The 18913-nt window shown below is 44.4% G+C and overlaps 1 protein-coding gene across 1 annotated transcript in view; it reads left to right on the top strand.

The window, feature by feature from the left end:
- The window catches only part of ASTN1 (astrotactin 1), a 319088-nt gene that overhangs the window by 221322 nt on the left and 78853 nt on the right, over nucleotides 1-18913 (top strand). Inside the window, exons 9-11 of the mRNA XM_066624531.1 lie at nucleotides 9004-9078; nucleotides 10921-11058; nucleotides 14422-14572. Coding sequence (XP_066480628.1) covers nucleotides 9004-9078; nucleotides 10921-11058; nucleotides 14422-14572 — 364 coding nt within the window. The remainder of the gene's footprint in view (nucleotides 1-9003; nucleotides 9079-10920; nucleotides 11059-14421; nucleotides 14573-18913) is intronic.

Below are 18913 nucleotides of genomic sequence, written 5' to 3'. Positions count from 1 at the left end.
TAAAGAATTTTGAATGGCAGACATGAGAAGGCCAGTACAGGGAGTCAAGATGTGGAATAGGGAGATTATGGAGGCAACCTGACATACAAAGGTGGAATTTTATTTATTTAGCATATGGCATATATTACATGGACTTATATAACATTTAAACTAGATCAAATGTCAATGTCCAGTTCATCCAGCCATTCAATGACAGAGTTACCTTCACTGAAAAAGTCAGACCATGGGCCAGTATATACAAGACCAGTATAGTCAGACCATGGGCCAGTATAAACTCGTACCTCAGTTTGCTGCCAGACACAATGTGGTATATGGGGTTTTTTGGGGGGGGGGGGCGGGGGACCTGCAATCATACTATGGGGTAGATACTAAGCCCCATTTAAACATTGAGTCCTGACAAGCACCATGTAGGTTACAAATTCTGTTCAAAGTTTTCCAGTACTGGCAAGATAAGTCGAAACCTGACACCTTAAGTGTAGGATCGTCTATTTATCTACCTGTTTCTAGGCATTTGACTGCCCATTTAACTTTCCATTGGGCTTTGATGTTAAAATTATTGTGCAGATGTTGTACGAGTGCCAGAGAAGGCTTCCTGGATTTAAGCCTACCAATTGATAGATGAGGAAAATTGGCATGCACTGACAAAAGTGGATTGTTGGTGATTTTTCTATATTCTTTCACTAAAGCCTCTTGTCTACGTGGGGCTGGTGGTGCTATATGACTCAGAATGGGAGCCAACAAATAGGAGTGGATTTTATACAGCCGCTTATGAGCCTCATGGTTTCATTTAATCTAACATCAATCTTGCTAGTATGACAGCTGTTAAGCCATACTTCCACAAAGTTGGAAGATGGAGGATAAAGGTCCATCCTATTTATACACGGATTTTTTATACATGGCTTTGATTCGTCAGGAATGGCCACTGCAAATGAGAAGGAATGTGCTGATCCCTGGAGAAGGGGAAAAATGCATCCCTTTAAAATCAGTTTTAAAAACTGAACAGTCCTTTAACAATAGCCTCCTTAACGAGAGAAAGGGCAGCTGGTTGACAATCCATCAATCCTTCTCCTTCTAGCGAACCCCTCCCTTCCCCCTGAGCAAGTGGTGATTACTTTGCATTGGTGAAGGGAGGGGCTGAGTGAAGTGCTTGGAGGACAACTGATTGATGGATTATCTTAATGACTCTTATCTTACACCACAAAGGTCAGCAAGACTGTTTTTAAATCACTGGAGCAAAGAAACTTTGTTTTTTAAATTGATTTGCTATAGTGCTTTTTTGCCATCCTGGTGAGTACTTGGAACCCATGCAAATAATGGGGCTCAACCTGTATAAAGCATTGAATCCCTACTCTAGTCATGTTGTGTTCTGTTCCATTCTCAGATACACTCCACCTGTTTCCAAGAAGTTCCTGCAACTAGCAGTACTGGAAGCATGCCATAGGAGCATGTTTTTAAAAGAAGAAAGATGAGATTCTTTGGATTTTCTGTTTTGCACTAGATGCTAAATTGCATACACTTTTGTTGTGAACTCATGGAAGCTTTGTTTGTTTCATCTCAGTCGCAGACTTTTATGAGGACTGCACCCAGTTTAGAAGTCTGAGCAACGTATGAGATCTGTTATTTCCATCAGATGAATTCATACTCATCAGACACTGAACTGTGTTTGATCAGCCCTACTTTCTTTTTGTGAGCTTTCAAGAGCAAGTGGCTGAAATACCCTCCACCCCAGCAGTTACAGAATTATAACACCAAGCAGCCTGCAGGAAACATGAAAGAACAGAAAAAAGAGCACTCAAGGGGGAAAGGAAGATGTGAGAGAAACAAAGTGGCATAAGCAGCAGGGTGGCATAAGCAGCAAAAGATATTGACTTAGAAGGTAGGGTGAGCAGAGAATGATCATCCATCCATTATTCATTTCATGAAACAAGCACAACTGTTCCAGAGTTCTTATTGTGTAACTGGAGAAAAGCCAATACCTCCGTGGGGGATGGCAGCAGCAATGACGATAAGAGTGGACCTCCATGGGCAGGAGATACTTTAGAATGTTTGAGTGACTGTGTAGATGAAACTCTTAGCACAATATCAGCACAATATCTCTTAGCACCAGAAGTGGTTGGTGAAGAGTTTTTGGCAGGGCCTCTGAAAGGAATTTTATCAAGGCATACAAAGTTTCTTTTGAGCCCCTTTCCAAAGGAGGAGGGGAGAGGAAACACAGGGCAAGAGGAGGGTGGCAACAGGGCAGGTGGAATGGGGGCAGGGTGGGGGAGGATGGCGATACCCAGAAAAGTCTACCCACTCCGTAGACCTGACCTGGTTGGCCCAGCCTCCATCTTTTACTCTCCATGAGGTCAGCTGAGATAAGCAGGAAATTTCCAGGTATCAAAACTTACTTTTGCAGCAGCTGTAATCCCACAGCTGTGTCCCTGAGCTCCTATACATTCCTTCATGGTGAGTGGATCCATAAGCCAAAGAGGTGCTGTAGCAGGCCTCTTTTTTCCCCAGATTTGACACTGTTATATATGTATTCATTCCTCTGCTTGATGTGTAATGGCTTGCAGCATGCCTTGTGGGAGGCTGGGTCAGAGCAGGTGTGGCTTTGACAGTGGCAGAGGCCATGCAGCTAGGGTTGCAGAAATTCTTCGTGGGCAAGAAGTCCAGGAGAAATTAGAAAATGTAAAATTCTAATACATTTCCAGGGCTTCTCCTTTGGCTCCCAGACACCCTTTTTTACCCTGGACCTAGGTACAATTTAACCCCTCCACTCCCCTCTTGTGTGCCCTGAGTTCATTCATTTTCCACCCCAGCGCTTGTATTATACATCAGCATCAAAATCAGTAGCCGGTAGCATTCTCCACTAACTGTAGATTAAAAGTAGCAATAGCTAAACTTGTCAACCCCTCCACCTTCTGCCCGACCAACCTTGGTGTTGGGAGCACTGTATTGAGAAAACAGGCTGCTGGCACTGGAAGTGAGCTTGTTCCCTTATTGCAGAAATTTGTTCATTCTCAAACTGTGTGCAATAAGACAACTGATAACATGCTATGAGAGAGAAAAAATTTAATCTCAAGAGATTTTTGTGAGCCCAAATTTCTCACTGAGGAAGGTTCTTTTTTCATCTCTGCATGGTTAAGAACATAAGAACAGCCCCACTGGATCAGGCCATAGGCCCATCTAGTCCAGCTCCCTGTATCTCACAGCGGCCCACCAAATGCCCCAGGGAGCACACCAGACAACAAGAGACCTGCATCCTGGTGCCTTCCCTTGCATCTGGCATTCTGACAAAGCCCATTTCTAAAATCAGGAGGTTGCACATACACATTATGGCTTGTAACCCATAATGGGTTTTTCCTCCAGAAACTTGTCCAATCCCCTTTTAAAGGCATCCAGGTCAGATGCCTTCACCACATCCTGCGGCAAGGAGTTCCACAGACTGACCACACACTGAGTAAAGAAATATTTTCTTTTGTCTGTCCTAACCCTCCCAACACTCAATTTTAGTGGATGTCCCCTGGTTCTGGTGTTATGTGAGAGTGTAAAGAGCATCTCTCTATCCACTTTATCCTTCCCATGCATATGTCTCAATCATGTCCCCCCTCAGCCGCCTCTTTTCTAGGCTGAAGAGGCCCAAATGCCGTAGCCTTTCCTCATAAGGAGGGTGCCCCAGCCCAGTCATCATGTTAGTCACTCTCTTTTGCACCTTTTCCATTTCCACTATGTCCTTTTTGAGATGTGGCAACCAGAACTGGACACAATACTCCAGGTGTGGCCTTACCATCGATTTGTACAACGGCATTATAATATTAGCCGTTTTGTTCTCAGTACCTTTTCTAATGATCCCAAGCATAGAATTGGCTTTCTTTACTGCCGCCGCACATTGGGTCGACACTTTCATCGACCTGTCCACCACCACCCCAAGATCTCTCTCCTGATCTGTCACAGACAGCTCAGAACCCATTAGCCTATATGTGAAGTTTTGATCTTTTGCCCCAATGTGCATGACTTTACACTTACTTACTTTGAAACGCATCTGCCATTTTGCTGCTCATTCTGCCAGTTTAGAGAGATCCTTCTGGAGCTCCTCACAATCACTTCTGGTCTTCACCACTCGGAAAAGTTTGGTGTCATCTGCAAACTTAGCAACCTCACTGCTCAACCCTGTCTCCAGGTCATTTATGAAGAGGTTGAAAAGCACCGGTCCCAGGACAGATCCTTGGGGCACACTGCTTTTCACCTTTCTCCATTGTGAAAATTGCCCATTGACACCCACTCTCTGTTTCCTGGTTTTCAACCAGGTCTCAATCCAGGAGAGGACCTGCCCTCTAATTCCCTGACTGTGGAGTTTTTTCAGTAGCCTTTGGTGAGGGACCGTGTCGGACACCTTCTGAAAGTCCAGATATATAATGTCCACGAGTTCTCCCACATCCACATGCCTGTTGACCTTTTCAAAGAATTCTAAAAGGTTTATGAGGCAAGACTTACCCTTACAGAAGCCATGCTGATTCTCCCTCAGCAAGGCCTGTTCGTCTATGTGTTTTGAGATTCTGTCTTTGATGAGGCATTCCACCATCTTACCCGGTATAGATGTTAGGCTGACCGGCCTATAGTTTCCCGGGTCCCCCCTCTTTCCCTTTTTAAAGATTGGTATGACATTTGCTATCCTCCAACCCTCTGGCACTGTTGCCGTTTTGAGGGACAAGTTGCATATTTTAGTCACGAGATCAGCAACTTCATTCTTTAATTCCTTAATAACTCTTGGGTGGATGCCATCAGGGCCCGGTGACTTATTGATCTTTAATTTATCAATGAGGTCTGAAACATTTTCTCTTTCATTCTCTATCTGACTTAATTCCTTGGTCAGGAGGCGCCATTCAGGCAGCGGTATCTGCCCGAGGTCTTTTGCCGTGAAGACAGATGCAAAGAACTCATTTAATTTCTCTGCCATCTCTAAGTCTCCTTTTATCTCCCCTTTCCCTCCCTCACCATCAAAAGGGCCAACCGCTTCTCTGTCGGGTTTCCTGCTTCTAACATATTTGAAGAAGCTGTTATTATTCCCTTAATGTTGTTGGCCATGTGTTCCTCATAGTCTCACTTGGCCTCCCATATCAGCTTCTTACATTTCTTTTGCCACAGTTTATGTTCCTTTTTATTCTCCTCATTAGGGCAAGACTTCCATTTATGGAAGGAAGCTTCCTTGTCCTTTACAGCCTCTCTAACTTGGCTGGTTATCCATGCAGGCACCCTCCTGGACTTAGTCGAGCCCTTCTTCCTTTGGTTAATGGTTAATTGTTCTAATCTTGCCTCCATGTGAACTCCATGTTGCATTAGAATTGAAAAATGTTCATGTTGTAGCAATGATCCTTGGCACTGTCTCTTCCATAATGTTTATTAGTAAATTATCTTCACTCTGTATCTCTGGCCATTATGTGTGACCATACTACTTGCACGGTAACTGCATTTTAGTCTGATTTGTGAGGTCATCTGGGGGGCTCAATTGCAAGCACTATCACTGCTGGAAATGCAGCTGGCGACAGCTCACAACAGGGCCTTCTGTGTTATTTCATGCAGCCTGTGAAATTACCTTCTGGTTCAGATCGGGATTACACCTTTCCTGTTGGTGTTCCAAACGGATCTTAAGACTCTTTTGTTCCAGCAAGTCATCAGTAGTTTTTGCTCCTGCTCTCTGGAGTGTTTCACTACTCTGGAGTGTTTCACTGCTCACTACTGCTCTCAGTAGTGTCTTCCTGCTCTCTGCATGTTTAAAGTGTCTTTTGATTGTTGTGTTGGCTTCTGTTTTGTTGTTTACTTGTTAGTTTGGACTGTTCAATGTTTTAATTCCATGATGTTTTGTGAGTGAATCCAGTTCTCTCTGGTCTAAGTCCAATATTCTCCCCACCCAGATTGACCAGACATCCTCTTTTTCCAGGACATGTCCTGTTTTTTAGCCTCATGTCCTGGAAAAGAACTTAACTGTCCTCCTTTTCCCTGTGGGTGGAGCCCCTGCGGGGAACACATAGCCTTCTTGTATTTAATAAAATATATGTAATGTAGTTTTAAATGAAGTAATAAGTAATATAGTGTTTAACCACATGAAATCAGTATACAAGTGTTTTTAGCTTTTATTTTGTCATGTTCTACATTTTTCTTGGATGTCCTACATTTTGGGGTGCCTTGTTCTCTTTTGCAGTTATGACTTCTGTTCACCCTGTGCCCACACTGAATTCTCAACTATGCTTTTTACTTTGCTGCTCAATGTGCTTTGTTGCTCGTTGCTCAAGGAAAATGCTACTGTCCAAACTAGTTACTGCTTTTTATTCTCATAAGAATCTTGTGAAACAGGTTAATCGGACAGGGATGTGCCCAAAGTCACTCATGGCACAATCCTAAGTGTGTCCTGAGCTGTGTAAGTCCCTTGTGTGCCTCCCTCCAAGCAAGCTGCACTGGCACACGGAGGTGTGCCAGCCTGCAGAGGCCAGATTCAGCCTCCGCACAGCAGCAGCAGGTGCGTTTGCATCTGCTGAGCGGTGCAGGGGTCTGGGGAGGGCAGGGAGGAGGCATTTCAGGGCAGGGGGCGGGTAGACGATTGGCAGACCCATAGGCAGGCAAACAAGGAGCGGAAGACTGCTCTGTTCTGTTCGGATCTGTGCCACCTCATCAGGTGGCACAGATCCAAGTAGACCCATCGGAGCCACTGTGACTCCCCGGGGTAAGGGGAAAAGTTTCCCCTTGCCTTGGGCCGAGCCTCAGCCAGCCCCAAACTTGCACTGGATACAGCGCAGGCTCACTGGCCTGCCTGTTCTAGTGCAAGTTAAGATTGCGCTGCCCATGTGTGTTATGGCTAAGCAGGGATGCAAACTCAGGTCCATACAGAACACTCTGTTGGTACAAAAGGGAACAGTTTTTCAGTGTGACAGCCCTATGGCAGACAGCACTGCTCTATGACAGACAACACAGTTCTCTCTGTCATTAAATGCACAAGTTTATTTAGAAACTCTCAGCCTTTCTTTCATTACATTTTCTATTACTTCATCTAAGCCAGAGGCCATCTAGCAGTGACTTTTTCACCATTTCCATTTGATAGATTTCAATTTCACCATTTCCATTCTTGAACCTCTGTCAAAATAAAAGAAGAAAATTCTCCCCTTATGTAAAAGTCAGTTACTAGTCTCAGTCCCTTGATTGCATTTTCACATGAACAAGAAATAACAAACAAATTAGGCATGGTACTATATAAATCAAGGATGAGGTGTGCAGATAGGGCAAGCCCACTTATAAGTGACTTCCATTGAGTTCTTTGGGACATAGTGAATTTGCTCCAATGTAGGGAGGAACCTGCCTCCCATATGGTGCTGCCTGCTGACCCCATAATATACTAGTCCTTTCTCCTTTTCCTTCCCCTATGCCTGTCACAATGGGTATTTTGCTTGTCTAAAGATAATATCTATTTTCTTTCCTGTTTCTTTGATCTGGTTGAGTTCTCTCTCCCTCCCAGGTCTCTGGAGAGACCTGTTACACAGTATTTTCTTCCTTCATTGTCACCCTACCAAGCTGCACTTAATCTTTCCAGCCTTCTAAATATTTTCTCCTGTTAAGTTTTTTATTCCTGTTCTTTGAATTACCTCAAGCTTGTCAATATTGCTGCTTACCATCAAAGTGTTCCAAATTCCTGCATTTGTTTGTGCATAGCCAGCTGCTGTTTCAGCTCCTCTGAAACTGATACATCAAGTGTTGATGAAAACTTCAGGGGGCTGTAGTAGTTGGATTTATCATGAAGTTTTGTGTAACTGATTACTACAGAAAATGTCCTCATAGCTGATTCGAGTGTATGAAGGAGAAATGCAAGTCCCACAGCCCAACATTCCATCCCGTTAGATAGAAATTACCATTGTTTGTGCACCCCCAATGAACACTCGAGAAAACGGTCTTGGGAGAAAGGGCCACTTTATTAGTAGTACTTTATTGTACAGAAGGAGAGGCTGAGACCTGCAGTTGCTCTGGCAGCGAAGCACCTGTGGTGTGGAGGCTGGACCATCAGAAGGCACCAGAATCATATCTGTCCCCATGGCTGGGCGTGCACCCGACTCCAAACCTGGCCCATTTCTCAGGTGGCGCAGCTTATCCAGGTCTACCCCGTTAAGGGGGAGGTAGCCGGACCACGGGCAGTGCCACCTTGAGCCACTGAGCCGTGAGGCGGACTCCCCAGTCCCGGCCAGGGCCCCATTCATGCCCTCATGCTGCTGGGCCCCTGAGGACTGAACGTGGGTTCTGCCCTGCTTATGCTACCAGAAGGTGCACTCCAAAGTTCATTTCACACCTTCTAACCCGCACCACCTGATGGCATAGTGAGAGCTGGGTGCCAGTGCCCTAAGAGCCCTCTGAGACCACCCAGCTCCCAGCCTTCCTCCAATCCACCCACAGGGGAGGAGACTCTCCTGTTCCAGGCTGGGCCAAACAAATCCTGATCTCGCTGCTTACATTGCGCGATCAGCATACTGGCCTGTGTTAAGAGTGTGTACTGTGTACTGGCCTGTGTTTAGCTTGTTTACTGACTTCTACATTATTTTTTGGGGTACCGCTGTAAGTCCTCCATCTTCACCTGAGCTAGACCATCAGTCTGAATTGTCTGGTGCCTTAACTACAGTTACGTAGTTATGTGCAGTTATGGTGGGCTACAGTGAGAAACAGGAAGCTGTACTAGATGGGCCTTTGGCCTGATCCAGCAGGGCTCTTCTTAAGTTCTTATATGCAATCAGCTCATGAACTATTATGAGAAGGTATTATGAGGTTACAGCTGCTTAGCCAGTGTATAAAGTCTTTACCAATATGGGGTACAATTTAGAGAGACAGGCATATAAATGTCTTGCATTCACATTCATTTTCTGTACATTTTCTGTTCATCAGGGTGCTATCTGACGATAAGTACTCTGAATGGCCCTAAAACCTAGGTCCCAAATGTGAAATTCTTATCCAAGATTGCTCACTTTCATTTATTCTTTTTTTCCCCAGGCCATGGCCATACACCATATTTCAGCGTGGATTTGATTTGGTGCTGGGAGAACAGCCTTCTGACAAGATATTCAGGTAAGATTTAAGCTGGCCAGAGTGACTGGCTATGTATATTATCCTACCTTCACCACCACTGCTTACCTTTCTCCCTGCTCCATTTTTTCCTCAGCATATAATAGGAATGGGCTACCTCAGGTAGACCTGCACTGAGTGTAAAGAAACATACATTTTCAGCACAAAAGGGGAGAATTCAGGGGGAAGGCTAAAATGTTTTCCCATTCACCCCCCCCCCCCGGCTGCTGTCTGTTCACAGCCTGAATCATCCATGCCAGCCATTTTCAACCTTTTTCAGCTCACGGCACACTGACAAGGCACTAAATTTGTCAAGGCACACTACTAGTTTTTAATTACATTAAATTATGTTACAATTAATTTTTAATTAATATTGATTAGATCATTACTAATATTGATTAGATCATTAGATCATGTGATTAGATAATTAAATGACAATTAAAGAAATTCACAAGAAGCTTGGAGAAGGAAGTGTATGTGGTTTCTGGAAAGGAGGAATAATGTTTTGAAGTAGGGTGATCAAATTGTTATCAGAAGTGCCAGAAAGTGTTGGTAAAGAGAGGTCAGGCTGAGCACATACTGGAGAAATGTGGGGTGAGGGACAGTGAGGAGATGTGACTGAAACAAGTGCAGGATTCATCTGGGGTGGGGGGAAGAGAGAGAGGGAGAATGTGAGGCCACTGATTCTGGTCTTTGGAAGTAGAGGAGGGGAGGGGCAGTAAGACAGGTGTTAACTGCAGTTATGAGATGGGAGGAATGTGTGTGTTGGAGGGGAGGGGGTGCGGTGGGGGAAAAGAGAAAAGAGAAGTGTCAATTGCCTACTCATGTATTTGAGAAAAATAGTGTGACCAAGAAGCCAAGCCTCTGTGCGTCTACTCAGAAGTAAGCCCCATTATAGTCAGTGGGGCTTACTTCTAGATAAGTGTGGATAGGATTGTGGTTCAACGCCCTTATTGTAAAAGCCAAAAAGTGCCTTGTCAGTGGAGGCAATGCAGGGAGAGTCACTATGGGGCATTGCAGGCAAGGAAAAGGGTCTCTTGAGGATCCTTTACAGCCAGCTGCTTTGCTGGCTTGCTTGCTCTGCATCTGCTTCTCACCTTCTGGCTTGCTTGCTCACTCACTCACTCACTTCATCCAGGGCTTCCTCCCACCTGGAGCTCTTCCAAGAGCTCCTCCAGTCTTCTCTGGCTGGGTGCCCAATCAGCGTGTGCAGGGCAGGCACCAGCAACAGCAGGAGTTTCGAAGCCCCTTCACAGGCTGCTCCCTTTTCTTCTGCTGCCGTGCAAGACTCCAAGTGGCCACTTATCCCATGTGCGTGGCTGCTGCCTCCTCTGGCCCCACAGCACTCCTGAGGCAGCCTCAGTGTGCCACTGCACAGCGGTTGAAAACCACTGATCCATGCCATTTACTTTTTGAAATCAGTCTTGCTTTCTTTTGCAGGAAGGCCTATTTTACCCTAAAACCAGTGTAAATGAGAGCAAAAATGCATGTATGACTAAGGGCTCTTCACTTTCCTGTGAACAGTATAAAAACAATTGGTGGGGCACAGTAGTGAACAGCAAAAGCAACTAGATAGCATTTCCCAGCTTCCTCGTATTTGTAGCACTTTTATACACAGTAGAGTAATTGCATTTAACTTTCAGTCAAACTAACTGTATAATTATAGGACAGAGATAATGTTCAGGAAGATAGGTAGCAAAATGACACACTAGGTCAAGGTGACCTGGCAATGGGGAAGCTCTTCTGCAGTGGCTCCATTGAAGTGAATGGGAGCTGTGCAAGAACATGTTAGTTTTCCATATCTTAGTGTATGTTCCAACTGCCACTTCTCTCTGCTGGTTCCAGATTCACTTATACCCTTGGGGAAGGGATGTGGCTGCCACTGAGTAAGAGTTTTGTAATCCCACCTGCTGAACTGGCCATCAACCCATCTGCCAAGTGCAAAACAGACATGACTGTGATGGAGGATGCTGTGGAGGTCAGGTGAGTGCTTTTATAGGTAGAATGCTGGTAGTGCATGAGAACTAGCAGTTGCAAATTAAAGAATCACCCTCCCCCAGGTTTCATGAAGGAATTTCATACTCTAGCTGGAGCCACAATAGCTATTGCCTGTTTTCTCTAGCTAGCCCTTATGCCAATGGTTCTCAAACTGGGGCATTGCGACGCCAGTCCGAGGGCTCTGGCCTCTGCCTGCTTAAGGGGCAGAGGGGAGGCAGCAGTGCAATCCCCAGGATCACGTTGCTAAGGGGAGGGACGCAAGGGCTGATATGTACTTACCAGTCCCTCCAGCAGCCTCCCTGGGGTGCTGGGAGCCTTGCACGACTCTCTGCAAGGCTTCCCGAGTTTTAGAAATTGAAAGTGGAGCAGTTGCGGCCCACTTCTGGTTTGCAATCGCAAACTGTAGGTGGGGCACGATTGCTCCACTTTCATTTTCTGAAGGTTGGGGAGCAGGCTGCAGGAGGTGTGCTCCCGGAGGCTTGGAATCCCCCCTTGGTGGCATAATCCTGGGGATCATGTCACTGCCCCAGCCACACCCCCACAAAGACTTACTGAGGGAGTAAAACTCCCTCAAAGTTTGAGAACCACTGCTATAAGGCATTGTTTCTCAAACTGTGGGTTGGGACCCACTAGGTGGGTTGTGAGCCAATTTCAGGTGAGTTCCTGTTCATTTCAATGGGTATTTTATTTTTAATATATTAGACTTGTTGCTAACATGGTATGTGACTGCATTTGGGGAAATGTGACGGATCTGTCCTTTTAACAGGCTGCTGCATATATGCTTTTAACAATGTTAGTCAATGGGGCTTCCTCCCAGGTAAACGTGGATAGGATTGCAGCCTTTGAAATGTTTGGGAATCTTTTCTTAAAAAGATCAGCAACTGTTTGGGAGATTTAGGAAACTTCTTTATTTTAAAGAAATATTTAAACTTATTCTACACTTTTAATTTACTTACTTAATTGATATGATTTGATTTTATCATATGGGGATGTTAAACATTTTCTTGCTTGAAAGATGACATGTTTCTGGCCATGACATCACTTCCAGATTAATGGCATTACTTCTGGTCCTAAGAGACTGTCATTCTAAAAAGTGGGACCTAGTGCTAAAAAGTTTGAGAACCACTACTGTAAGGTCTGTGTGACTGTGGAGACAGGTGACAATTTCTATGGATCAACACTACTATGTGATTGTAGTGCTAGGCCTGATGCAGCTTGATTACTGGAAAAAATATAATGGGGAGGGATGGAAGCCTGCTTGTGGGAGAAAAAGCTTGTTAGCTGTGTTTTCCTGCTTCCTAATCTCTAATTACAGCTTCCTCCTCTTCTTCTCTCCACATTAATGGAGTGGTAAAATTGACTAAGGGCGCAATCCTAACCAACTTTCCAGCATCAAGGTAAAAGCAATGCAACTCCAAGGTAAGGGACCAAACATCACCTTGCCTTGAGGAGGCCTCCGTGATTGCCCCTTAACGGCAGGATGCAGAATGTGACTCACTGGCACAGTTGTGCCAGTGGTGGAAAGTTGGTTAGGATTGTGCTGTAAACCTCATCACACTCTCTAGACTTATCAAGTTCACTCCTAAGGGAAAACATCATTTAAAATATTTGGATACCTCTCTTCTTAAGATATTCAAAAATTCCTCATAAGGCATTGTGATAAATGCACTGACTTTTCTCCTCCCCCTTTTTTAAAAAACCTGTATTTTTGGACACCCTTAGCTCCCAAAGAGTTCTTGAGTAGGTTCAGCAAGTAAAAACTGTGATAACCCTCAGCAAGTAGCCCATATTCGTTTGAAAAACTCTACTCCCCATCAACCATGTGCTGGGATAGCCATTCCTATCTGGAATGGCTCTGTCCCCCACTCCAAAATTGTCATGGGCTTAGTGATTGAGTAGCCAAACTTGTCCATCTAGGTCAGGGCAACCTTAAACATTCAAAGAGCCATTTGGACCCGTTTTCCAGAGAAAACCAAACCTCGGGAGCCACAAAACCCTTTTGACATCTAAAATGAAGATAACACTGCATATATAGTTGTTGTTTTTTTTACCTTTATGCTCTTATAAGTCCCATTTTTATAATGTAGCCCCCTCTTGTAGGTCCCTTTTAGGTGCTGGGGCACCTTCCTTATGAGGAAAGGCCAAGGCGTTTGGGCCTCTTCAGCCTTGAAAAGAGGCGCCTGAGGGAGGACATGAATGAGACATACAAAATTATGCAGGGGATGGACAGAGTGGATAGACTAGAGATGCTCTTTACACTCTCATATAACACCAGAACCAGGGGACATACACTAAAGTTGAGTGTTGGGAGAGTTAGGACAGACAAAAGAAAATATTTCTTTACTCAGCGTGTGGTTGGTCTGTGGAACTATACTGAGTGCATAGAAATCACCAGAGACCACTCCCCTTGATCAGACAGCTGCCTCCTGGGACTTAGTAAAAATCTAATAAACCAGTATAAGCAGCAGGACCAACAAGAAGCATGTAAAATCAAACAAAATACGTAAACAGATGGATTAGAGTAGCAGCTGCCAGTCACTCACTCATTAAGTCTTGGAGAATAAATATCTAAATGATATTTAGACATGATGTTAAATGTTGTCTAAATGATAAAAGTGTTGTTGTTCGGGGATGGTGTTCCATAGGTTGTAAAGATGGTAAGGCATTAGGTACACAAGTTGGCCCACTGTATCTGCAGGTTTGAGACCCGCAAAATGTGGGTCTGAACCTGCGTCTTGCTTCACTAAATCTCCCAGACATAATCTGGAAAGTGTTCTACGTCTTAGAAGCCTCCAGGAAGCCTTCTGAGACATGCAGAGGCCACACCCAAGGCCTCAGAAAGCCTCCTGGAGGGTTTTGAGAGGCACTTCTAATTTGATGAAAAACAGAAGTGCCTCTCAGAAGCCTCCAGAAGGCCTTCTGAAGTGCACCGAAGCCATATGTGGCCCTCCCACATCTTCAGAACACTTCCATACACAACTGTAAAGCGCATCCATCACTTCCAGAGATCCTCTGAGTCCCACCCCAGGTGTTAATATCTGCAGGGGATCCAAGAACAGATCCCCTGCAGATAATGAGGACTAACCAATTTTAAACGTGCTTTGTGTAAATGATGGCAAGCATGATGATTCATCCCATATTGCCTTTATCTCTCTTTCCTTCTCTTTCATAATTTGTTACCTTTGCCTCTTTCTTTCCATTCTTCCTTCTGATCTCCACTTACAGTCAAAATTTAGACTGTAAGGTCCTTCGGGTATCAAATTCTGTAAAATACTTTTTATATTGATGGCACAGGATGCATGTATGCATAAAGTAGAAGATAGTTATAATTGTGTTTCTGAATTTCAGGGAAGAACTGATGACTTCCTCATCCTTTGACAGCTTGGAGGTTCTTCTGGATTCTTTTGGGCCAGTTCGGGACTGCTCTAAAGACAATGGTGGCTGCAGCAAGAATTTCCGCTGCATTGCAGATCGAAAATTAGACTCCACTGGTTGTATGGTTTGTGTGCTTCTTATTCAGATTTATGCAGTTTATTTATTTATACAGGTATTTATATACTGCCTTTCTTTGATCATCAGATTTCTCCTCAGACTTTAATCCAAGGCGAATTCAATCCAATCTACCCCCCCCCCCGTAGGGATTTTTACAATTGAATAGTTCTAGCCTTTCATAGAACTCCTCATTCCAGCTGGATTCCTTCCCGGTCTGGCCTCTCTCTGGCCCTTCGCCTCCCACGCTCCACTTGACGGCAACTCCTCTCTGCCACCGAGGGTCAGCTCATCAGTATATCAGCGTGTCGTCAGTTCTCGGGTACTTCCGGTTGTTTCGAACTGGCAGCCTCAGATCTTCAGGCATACAAGGCAGCAGCTCTACCAACTGAGCCAGACCTCCTGCTGCCTCTTAGGAAAGTGAGATCTGTAGTGAGGAGGTTTCTGGGGTTGCACTGTGTTGATTTAGTTAGTACATTGTGACTCTGCAAGCCACATGGTGACCAGTTGCAGCCTCAGCTGATTTCTTGCCTTGCTGAGGGCAAACTGAAGAACCTTAGGGTTAGCACAGGTGTTGCAATCCTCAGAGGAAATCGTGTGCCTTCTTTCTTCAGGGCCTGATTTCCACAAGTTGTCCTAAGACACCAAATCAGGGCTATAAGAATTTCTCATGTTAACATGCCTAAGATGTTCCCATCCCTCTTTAGCAAAGGAAGAGCATCACATGCATTTCGACCTGAAGAGAGAAGAGATTAAGAAGAAACTGTATCCCATCTTCTTCCATCGTCTTTAACACTCTGCTCCGTGGCTGCATTCTTTTTACTTCCTTTACAGTTCCCCCCCCCTTATATATTTACAAACCTTGGTTTACCGTGACAGCTGTATACTTGATTACCATATTTGTATTATTACCATAGTTTGTGATTGTATATTAGCTACATTCATAGTAGAAATTTTTAGGTAGTCACATAAAATATCATAGATGTTTAAAAAAGAACAGCAACTTATTGTGCCAAGATGAAAGAAATGGCATCATCATGACAAATGGATGATTGAGGATCAGATTGCACATTACATTAAACGTGCTTAATTTAATGCTGAAGTGCTTGTTCATTCTTAACTAAGCAGCAGCTGGACTTGGACTTCAGGGTGGCAGAAGTGCTGTTATCCCTCTCTTTACACATTAAGCTCTAGCATGGGGTCAAGAACACATAATTCTTTTTGTCCACAGTCCACTCTTTCTCTGACTTCTTTTGTGCATCTGCCAGTCTGCACTGCATGGAAGGAAATGCATGCTGACTACTTTGTAGCAGATGTTTCCTTCTCCCACCTCTTTACCACATCTCCCTCCCTCACAGCCCATCTCTTGCCATCATTTGCACAAGGACTCCCAGGAGAGATGGGTGGAAAGCCATCCATCTGCTTCAGACTCTGGCTGTGAACTTCTTGCACTTGTCTCATTGCTCATGCTCTCCTCTACACCTGCTCTGCACTGGGAAAAGCGTTTTGCCAAAGACTGATGTGTGAGGAATTAGCAGCAGCAGCAGCAGGAGTCCTAGTAAGGAAAGAGAAAAACTTTCAGAACAATTGAAAGAAAGGAAGAATCTGTGCATATATGTCAATCACAATATAGAAATTTTGTACTTCCAAGTTTATTCTGTGTTCTTTGGTGCATCATTCAAAAGAAAAATATGATGCCATTCAAAATAGTTGTTGCACATTTGGCTTAATAGTATTCCACATTTCTGTAAAAAGATATTTAAAAACTTGGAGGTTCAGGACACTTATCTGCAACAGTGAATATGTTTTGTTTTTGCTTTGCAAGTGAAAGCAAAATGTTCACCGATTATAACAGCATAGAGACTGACATGTCATATCAGGCTACTTGCAGTAAAACCCACAGAAACCAGTACATGTCTGCCTCTCCCTCTTCTTCTTGTCTTCAGTGCTCAAGATTTTTCGTATCTGTGTGCCACAAATCCAGACTAAATGGCCTAGAACACTGTTTCTCAAACTGTGCGTAGGGACCTACTAGGTGGGTCACGAGCCAATTTCAGGTGGGTCCCCATTCATTTAAATATTTTATTTTCAATCTATTAGACTTGATGCTGCCATGGTATGTGACTGCATTTGGGGAAATGTTACAGCTCTGTACTTGGAACAGGCTACTATGCTTTTTTCTTTTCTTTTTCTTTTTAACAGTAATAGTAAGTGGGACTTACTCCTGGTACATGTGAATAGAATTGCAGCCTAGGATTGTTAAAACTTCCTGCTTAATTATATCATTTCTGGTGGGTCCTGACAGATTCTCTTTCTAAAAAGTGAGTCCTGGTGCTAAAAGTTTGAGAACCACTGGCCTAGAAAGTTCTTATACCTTTCTGAGGCTGGGCATTTTTGTATGGGATAAAACATACAATGGCTAGATAAAACATACAGGGATGTCTAGATAACCCTGTATCAGAGTGGTTTGGAATGTGTCAAGTTTAAAACCACATTTTCTTGAGATTCTGTCATTCCTTGTGTGACAGAAGCTCAGTTAAACTATCAAGGCACTGTGACCAGAGAGGAATCCTGACTCAGCTTGGCATAGCAACTGGGAAGAATGGTGGTAGCATGTGAGGGAATGTTTAAAGGAATAAGCTGATGGGTTCTGAGCTGTCTGTGACAGATCAGGAGAGAGATCTTGGGGTGTTGGTGGACAGGTCGATGAAAGTGTCGACCCAATGTGCAGCGGCAGTGAAGAAGGACAATTCTATGCTTGGGATCATTAGGAAAGGTATTGAGAACAAAACAGCTAATATTATAATGCCATTGTACAAATCGATGGTAAGGCCACACCTGGGGTATTGTGTCCAGTTCTGGTTGCCGCATCTCAAAAAAGACATAGTGGAAAAGGTGCAAAAGAGAGTGACTAAGATGATTACGGGGCTGGGGCACCTTCCTTATGAGGAGAGGCTACGGCATTTGGGCCTCTTCAGCCTAGAAAAGAGACGCCTGAGGGGGGACATGATTGAGACATACAGAATTATGCAGGGGATGGACAGAGTGGATAGGGAGATGCTCTTTACACTCTCACATAACACCAGAACCAGGTTGGGAGAGTTAGAACAGGCAAAAGAAAATATTTCTTTACTCAGTGTGTGGTTGGTCTGTGGAACTCTTTGCCACAGGATGTGGTGATGAGACTGGCCTGGACGCCTTTAAAAGGGGATTGGACAAGTTTCTGGAGGAAAAATCCATTACGGGGTACAAGCCATGATGTGTACGTGCAACCTCCTGATTTTAGAAATGGGTTATGTCAGAATGCCAGTTGCAAGGGAGGGCACCAGGATGAGGTCTCTTGTTATCTGTTGTGCTCCCTGGGGCATTTGGTGGGCCGCTGTGAGATACAGGAAGCTGGACTAGTTAGGCCTATGGCCTGATCCAGTGGAGCTGTTCTTATGTTCTTAATGATGGCAGCAAGGAAAGAGAATACTTAAGCTAGCAGACAGAAACCAAGTAGAAGTGGCAACCTAGAGATCAGCTGAATGTGGTGGATCGTTTGCCCTCTGTCTGAGGCCTCTGTTCATTTCCTCATTTGTCATCTGAGTTGAACCTTCTCGTTTCTCTCTTGGTGGATGATTCTCTGCATTTGGGGCATGGGGAATGACAGTGTGTAAGGAATGAGATGTCTTGCCTTCCACACCTCCCTTCCAGGAAGATTTCAGCACTCTCCAGAAAAGGTCTCTGAATGATTAAAGGCCAGTGATCCTTGCACTTTCACAATCTGGCACTTTATAACACACTGAAAGAGTGGCCTTTGGAGGTGGTGCAGGGATGGCAGAATCCAGCTGTTCATTGGGGGAAATAAGATAAGGCAACAGTTAGAGAAACAATGTAAATTAGAACATTATTGGATTTCTCCACCACTGTACCATTCATCACCTGTACATTATAGCTGCCATTAGCCACACACATATACTGGTGAATGTGGTAAGGAAAAAGCTAAGGCAATAGCTTCCCAAGGTACTATCTTTTGTTCTTTCACTTATACCAACTCAACGCACAAAGCACTCAGAAATTATCCAGCACTAGCTCCATTGAAATGAGAAGGAGCTGCACAAGTGCTCTTATGCAAAGGAGACCCATTCTGTAGTTTGCTAATTCCCTGTGCCAGGCTTAACTGGCCTCCAGTGAGTCAAAATAAATCAGGAACACGCACACGCGTGCACACACACCCTGCTCCCCGTCCACCTCTGACTTGCTAGCACATCTGGCCCAACAGATGGGAAGACAAAGAGATAGGGATTAGGTGCTGGGCAGGATCCCTAGGCACTTAATTTGCCAGTTAGCCATCATCCCAAACATCTGG

Source organism: Tiliqua scincoides, chromosome 4 (genome assembly GCF_035046505.1).
Source record: "Tiliqua scincoides isolate rTilSci1 chromosome 4, rTilSci1.hap2, whole genome shotgun sequence".
Classification (NCBI taxonomy): Eukaryota; Metazoa; Chordata; class Lepidosauria; order Squamata; family Scincidae; genus Tiliqua; species Tiliqua scincoides.
This window is presented reverse-complemented; position numbering and strand designations above follow the sequence as displayed.